Below are 7075 nucleotides of genomic sequence, written 5' to 3' on the forward strand. Positions count from 1 at the left end.
CCTATAAAACTACATTTGTTCTGAATGTTATTGACGATCTGCAATTGAATTGATACTGCTTAAGTTTCTGCTTGTCTCAGAAGCCTAAGCAGTATTATCTTTTACTGTAAATACTTTAAAAGGCATTAACTAAAAGAATTATGCAGATTTGGCTATTAGAAGCTATTCAGTAAACAGTGAGGTGGGCAGACACTATTAAGATCAAAGAAGAATTTTCCATTTTATAGTAATATTGGAGATGCTTAAAGCCTTCTTTGGGTCACAAGTGCTCAGGCAAAAACAGAAAAGTCATTCAGGATAAAATATTATGTTTATTTAAAACTTATTCTCAACTTGAATATGCAAAATACAAACTCCAACAAAATGTTCATTTTACTTCGTAGTTTACAAATATACAAAATAGAAGTTTGCTTAAATTTATATTACATATTTATTAGGTAAAGAACTATATAGAAAAAACATTGTTCTGCTTAAGGCATACTTGGGAATAAACCATTGTACAAATTATTGCACATTGAAACCACAGTGCATTACAGACTGTCTGCATACAAATTTTAAGAAGTAAAACCAGGTTAATTTACCTGACTTAGGTCATAAACATAGATCGGAAGACAAAAATATATTTCCTTGTCAAATATGCAGCAGTTTGAGAACTTTGGCTTCCTTTATTTGGTACCTTTAGAACCAACAGTCACTAAGCACCATGAATTAGGCTTTTAAATGTATTTCTGTACCTGAATTTCTTCCTCTTAGTCTAATATCATAACATTGGCTTTTAGAAGGCAAAGAGAATATAGGGATGTTGTTTATATATCTATATGTGCATTGAAACACAATTCTTGGGAATGTCGCCTCCCCTCCCCCTTGCACAATCTATTTAAACCCTGATATCCATGACTTCCAGTCTCTCCTTGGCATCTTGCAGTCTAGGAATTTTCAAGTTGGATTTCAAAATGGAATGATAGAAGATCCAGTCTCAGACCCCAAATGGGTTTTTTGATTTGTAAAAAAACAAAAACCAAAAAAAAAACCCAAACAAAAAACAAAAAAAAAACAAAACAAAAAAAAAAGCCAACAACAACAAAAAAACCCTAATTTCTCTTGATTATCCATTTATTTATGTTTTGCCTATATTTTCCCCCTCTGGAAGATTCAACCTTGATTCTCTGTAGTGCTTTAGCTGGGTTCCTCCCTCGTCTGGAAGATGGTCTTAGAGTAAATACTGAATCTCTTCTGGCAGCATGGGAAAGATCCACTGCTTTGGATTAAAAGTGCCTCTTCATATGTAAGGCAAGGTGGTCTGACCTGGAAAATGCTCGATCACATCTCTGACACTGGAATGGGCGGTGGCCAGTATGCTTCCTGTAGTGGCGGGTCAGTTCATCAGAGCGGGCAAACTTCCACCCGCACCCTTCCCAATCACAGTGGATAAGGTTTTTCGCCTACAAAAGAACAGAGAATTAAAAATTAGTCAAGCGGTTCTGATGGACTAAAGCAGGCTAATTATGGTCAGTTTCCATGCCACAGGAGACCTTTTCATTTAACAGGCGACCCGAACACCTAAATTGGGACTTTCATCTTCCATGTTATTTTTACAGAGAAATCAGCATTTGTCCTCCAATTAGAGATTCAGAAGTGAGGGCTGGTCTTAAAAAATCATTTTAGCCATGATAAACACTTAATATGCAATCCTTATTGAAACCTAAAGGAGAGACTATCACATTAATTTCCGGACAACGACAAATTTGAATGTCTACAGGCAGTGAATTAAAGGTCCACTTGAGGTTTTACAATGGAAATGATGTTCCTGTCCTTTAAGCAAAAGTTAGGGAAAATGTGGTCACGCTAGAGATGTTTTAAAAGACTGTTAGCTCAGGAGAATACACCACACCAGGCATCCACAAGAATGAAGGCAGAAACTGTTGTACAGAGGGCAAAAAAATCTCAATACTAGCAGAACTTAGTTTCACTTGGAAACTGTTGATCCTCAATTGATCCTTTTTTGAAACTAGAGTTCTCTGGAATTTACCAGCCATCTCTTAAACAAAAAAAAGTCTATTGCTAGTCCACCTGGGCAGCAGGATGATTTTCATAGTATTCAGTATCCCACATGGAAGCGGATCTAAAACTTAAACTCGCTACTGTTTTCAAATTTTGTTGTTTCAGGTCTTCAAATTTAATTCAGCCTTAACTTTCTGTAACTGTCACCCACGGAGACATTCCACCTAACCACTGCAATTGATTCACAATTAACACAGGTGGCAGCTCTTGGGCGGCAAACTTAAAGAGGAGCCATAAATCACCAAAAGAGCTTCCATGCTAATATGAATTCACTCTTCCCAGCGCATCATCACATAGCTAACCTTCTCCAAAAAGAAAACAATTTCAAGGTAACTCAGAAAGTATGGGAGTAGTGAGGTTCTGGTTAAAGAAGTCAATTCAAAATGAGAGGTTAGAAAGGAAACTCCCCTCGGCAACATCACCGAAGACTAAGGATGTGTTTAAAGCCCGCCCCACCCCAGCCTCACGAATCATTAAGTGAACAAGTTACAAAAGGCTAACGCCAGTCTACATGCAGGCAATCACACCACTAGCCTCTTGGCCGGCAAGCTCCATCCATCGCATAGTACGTAACCTGTGAGTCAAAAGAAAGGGGCCTCTGGGTGCCGGTCGCCAGGTCGACTTCTTACTCTCTGGGTCGCTGCCCGCCCCCACCCCGGGGGGACTGACCCCGGGTCGGGTCTGGCCCAATTGTCATTCTGCCCCGACAAACGCAGCCACGTTGGGAGCTTTTCCTCTCTTTCCAGCTTTTTCAGCTTTGGTGTTTGTTTTTCCACCTCCGTCCTCAGATACCTTACCTGTGTGGGTTCGAAGATGGGCCTTAAGGTGAGAGCTCTTGGTGTACGTTTTGCCGCAGCCTGCGTAATCACAGGTGTGGGTGGCCGTCCTTTTCCTAGGCCATGACCTGCGCCCTCTCTTTGGTTTGGTTTCTTCTGGCATGCAGCTACCTTGGTGGCATAAGCTCTAAAGGTGAAGAGGGGGGAGTCAACATCACCCCTGGTACCAAAGGATGCACGTTTAAAGAAGGCTCTTCAAAATTAGCGAGATAAGGAGACTGACCTTGATACTGAAGTGGAGTGACTTGTGGCTGCAGCTGATCTGACAGGAAAGGAGGGTAATTGGGCCCCGGGTGGTAACCGGGAGGAAGTGGCAGTGCTGGATGACTTAGGCCCCTGAGTTGAAGGGTGGCAGTCTCTGCTGCTGTTCATCAGCTCCTCGGCAGTCAAGGAGGTAGTCCCTGCTAGGGAGGGGTCGCCCCAAGGGAAACTCATGGGGACCATGGGGGCTGTGCCCTCTGGCCATTGCTGAGGGCCGGGACCCCACCAACCGAGGTGGGGCCTCCATGGGTCGGCCTATGCAAGAGGGGGGCTGCCTCTTGCTTGATTTTAGGGGCACAATCCTGGGCCCGCCGCTGTAGGGGGCCACCACGATTGGGGTGGCTATTGTCCGGGCTACAGGGGGTGGGGTTGTTTTTACTAACACTGATGATGGATTGGTTTCCCGTATTCTCCCATGTTCACCGTGGCTTTTACCACAAAATTTCCCGTGGAGGCTGCTCCTGGCAGGGGCTGCTGCTGCTGTTGCTGTTGCTGCTGCTGCTGCTGCATATACACCGGATCCAGGTCGGGTCTCATGAGCTCGGCTACAAATCCACCAGAGGGGGACACGTCGTGATGTCCTGCCAGGTTGAAGGGGGCGGCGCGGAGGGGGCGCCTGCTCGCGGCCGAACAGGAGGCCGCCGGCCGCCGCCGTTGCTGCTGCCGTTGCCGCCGCCGCCCCCGGGCCCGCCCGGATCCACCCCGGCCCGGAGGGGCGGGTAAGTGAAGCTGCAGGTGGCCGGCCCGCTGCTGGACGGGGGACGACGAGGCCGAGGATGACACCGCAGCGGCGGCCACCGGCTCCTGGTGGGATGAGGGGAGTTGGACAGGATGAAGTCGAAGTCCAGCAGGTCGTTAAACTCCTCCGCCTCCCGCCGGGCCAGGAGCGCCGGGGGGGTTCCCGCCGCCGCCGCCGCCGCTCTCCATCTCCGCAGCCGCCGCCAGGGTCGTAGGGGCGGCCGGTCAGGACCGGGAGTTACCCGCTTCATGTGGGACAGCTCCTCCCGCCACCGCTGAGGGGAAGACACGCAGCGAGAGCCGGCGTTACTACCGCCCGCACTCACCTCGGCCTTCGGCCCCGCCGGCCGCCGACGCCGCGGCCCGGACCTGCCCCGCTTCACTCGAAACCCAACTCGGTGAGGGGGGCGGGGGGACGGGACGGGACGGTCCATGGACACCGTCTGAGCCCCTGCCCACGGTGGGCGGACCATGCCCCGGCCGCTGTACGGGGATGCGCGCAAACCACCTACGCCGCCACCACTCCCTCCCTCACCCAAATGACGGGCACTGGCACCCCCCGATTGTACCCTCGGCGGGGAGAGGCGTGCGTGCGTGCGTGCGTGTGTAGGGAGGGCGCTCCCACTCGCTCTCAAATTCCAGTCCGACTCCAGAAGGGTGCATACACATACGCCCACTGCAAGGTTAGCCGGCCACTCAAATATCGGTTCAACCTGCAAGAGCCTCCCCCCCACCCCTCCGGGAGCCCTTTCCTTAAGGTCTACCTCGCCCCGCGGTCGTCCGACACAGACTGGTCTCCGCGAGGCCACCTCGCCACCTATGCCCCGCTCCTCCCCGGCTACCTTTCGCCACGGAAGGTGCGCGCGTGCGGGCACGGGGAGAGAGATACGTCTGGCGACCACTTTGGTATACGTTAATACTGATTGTTCGCGCAGGTGGTTGCACACGCACCCGGCGCCGCAGCCCCCCGCCCCCCGTCTCCCGGGGAGCCTCCGCCTCGATCCGCCTCCCGCCCCTCCCCACCCGAGTCTCGTGCAGCGCCGAACAACGCAATGGAGCGCCGGGTCGCTTCGCCAGGCGCCTCCGCCCGCTCCCGAGGAGCCTTCTCCGGCTCCCGGTGCTTTCCTTCCTTCCCTCCCGCCCACTCCCGAGGAGCCGTCTCCTGCTCCCGGTTGCAAAGCGCGAGGGGAGAAGGGGGGGGACGCGTCCCCACCGCCCACCGTCCCCAAATTGGCGTGGGGGGACCCCCCGAAGGCGGGGGGGCAGGGGCGAGGTCCTGGGGACTAGGTAGAGCGATCGCAGCGCCGGGGGCTCTTCGCCCTGAGGAGAGTCCAGGAACGGGACAGCCACCAGGACGACTCCCTTAGCAAACTCTTGCGCAGATTTAGTCGGCAAACACCTCCTCTCCCCCGCCCCTGTCGTGCTCCGGGCCAGCCCCTCCACTCGGGCACATACATTTGGGACGCTTAATCAGGGGGTTTTCCCGCCTGCTCCCCGACCCCTTGGGCGTAGCGGCGGGCGATGGCCGCTGCACATCCCGGACATACAGGTGACACCTGGGTAGCCCGAACGAACAGCGTTGGGCGGAGGGTTGGAGATACTCACGTTGTTAGTGGCACCTGCCTGTCTCAGGGCTTTCTCCCTGCCCGCCGGGCCAGCTGCGAAGGTAGCGATGGAAGGGAGCAGAGTGCCGCTGAGAGCCATGTCAAACTCACCAGGTGGCTGCCTGTAATCGAAAGGGGGGGGGGGGGGGGGCACAGAGGGGTCAGCATCAACCCCTGCGGGCACATCGCTCACACGCGCCTCCCCACCCCGCCCAAACGACTCTGTCAAGTACATCTTCGCCAGAAGTAATGCCCAAATGCCAGTCCTTGGTTCCCCTTCTCGAGGTCCCCCTTCCCTAAACCCATCACAACCGAACGTACCTCATTAATCTAGGAGGGGCTGGAAAGGTCTCCAGGAACGCGAAATAGCCGGTGTCGTCAAGTTGCAAAAACCAAAAAAAAAAAAAAAAGAGAAGAAAAAAAATCCAAAAAAAAAATCCCCCAGATAAGAAAAGCAAAAAGCACCCCTCAATTCCCAAGAACCTTGAAAATCGTTTTTGGAGGTGCAACAAGAAATAAAAGATGTACAAATGACCAAAGTCGTAAATTTAAAAATATGGTGAAAATCAGATGCTATCTCGCCTATCACAGGCTTGCTCCTTTTCGCTCCGTTGCCCGGGAAGAAGACCTGGACAGACGACGGTTTGCGTGTGTGCGCGCGCGCTAGCGGCAATTGCCGCTGCCCCGGATCCTGAGCAGCCAGGTAAGGATCACCGGAGGCAAGAGGACAAGTTCAGCAGCAGCACGAACGGCAGCAGCGGGGATTGGTATGCAAAGCTGCGCGAGGCGATTCCCGAGGACTGCGTGCTCGCGCCGGCGGCGAGTTGCCCCGCTGCCATGGGAGCTGCGGCGGTTGAATGAGAGGCGGCACGGGAGGAGCTCGGGGGTGCCGAGATGGGAGGAGTGAAAGGGAAGGAGGGAGGGGAAGACTGGAAGGGGGGAGCGGGGGGGGGTCTTGGCGGCTTCCAGCTGCTGCCGCCGCTGCTCCCCGCACGCTTCAGCGCTTTGAACGACTCCAGCGTTCGGAACTGTCAAGCCGCGCGCTGGTCCGTTCCTTACTTATAACTTTTCGCCCCTCCCGTGCCCGCCCGCCACCCCAGTCCCCGGCTGGCTCCGCCTTCCCGCCCCTCCCGCTCAGTCTCCGCCCGCGCGCCTTGTTTTCGTTGCCACGGGTTACGGGTAAACAAAACTCCGAGAACACGTGGGGGCAGCCGAGCTCGAGAGGGGTTGGGCCGTGACGTCAGCGGAGCAGCCTGGCTGGCAGGGAGCGCTCCTGACGCCAGCGGCGGCGGCAAGCAGCCAGCCAGCGGACGAACGGCCGTGGCGGGCAGCGCCCGAGCCCCGAGGGGTTCCTCCCTCCTCCTCCTCCTCCCTCCTCCTCCTCCCCCCCCTTCCCCCCCCTCCTCTTCCTTTCCTCCTCCTCTCTCCCGGCGTCGGGATAGTTTGGGAAGCAAAACACGCTGCCCCTTCCCGGCCTCCCGCCAATAGGGACCCGCGGCGGCCCCGAGGGGGAGTGGGGAAAGTGGGGGGGAATCTGCCCCGCTCAGCCGGTCCGGCGGCGACGGGGAGAACGGA

At 54.1% G+C, this 7075-nt stretch overlaps 1 protein-coding gene across 1 annotated transcript; it reads right to left on the reverse strand.

Annotated features, from left to right (window-relative positions):
• Positions 1 to 1095: 1095 nt before the first annotated feature.
• KLF4 (Kruppel like factor 4) lies at positions 1096 to 6100 on the reverse strand. Its single transcript, XM_038770124.1, is given in 15 exon segments — positions 1096 to 1427; positions 1429 to 1442; positions 2859 to 3009; positions 3011 to 3024; positions 3121 to 3223; positions 3225 to 3297; positions 3299 to 3495; positions 3497 to 3553; positions 3555 to 3761; positions 3763 to 3801; positions 3803 to 3917; positions 3919 to 3974; positions 3977 to 4171; positions 5502 to 5622; positions 5822 to 6100. Coding segments are annotated over 15 exon segments (1509 nt in total). The 5' UTR covers positions 5827 to 6100; the 3' UTR covers positions 1096 to 1265.
• Positions 6101 to 7075: the final 975 nt, after the last annotated feature.

The sequence above is a fragment of the Tachyglossus aculeatus genome, chromosome X4 (genome assembly GCF_015852505.1).
Source record: "Tachyglossus aculeatus isolate mTacAcu1 chromosome X4, mTacAcu1.pri, whole genome shotgun sequence".
NCBI classification, from domain to species: Eukaryota; Metazoa; Chordata; class Mammalia; order Monotremata; family Tachyglossidae; genus Tachyglossus; species Tachyglossus aculeatus.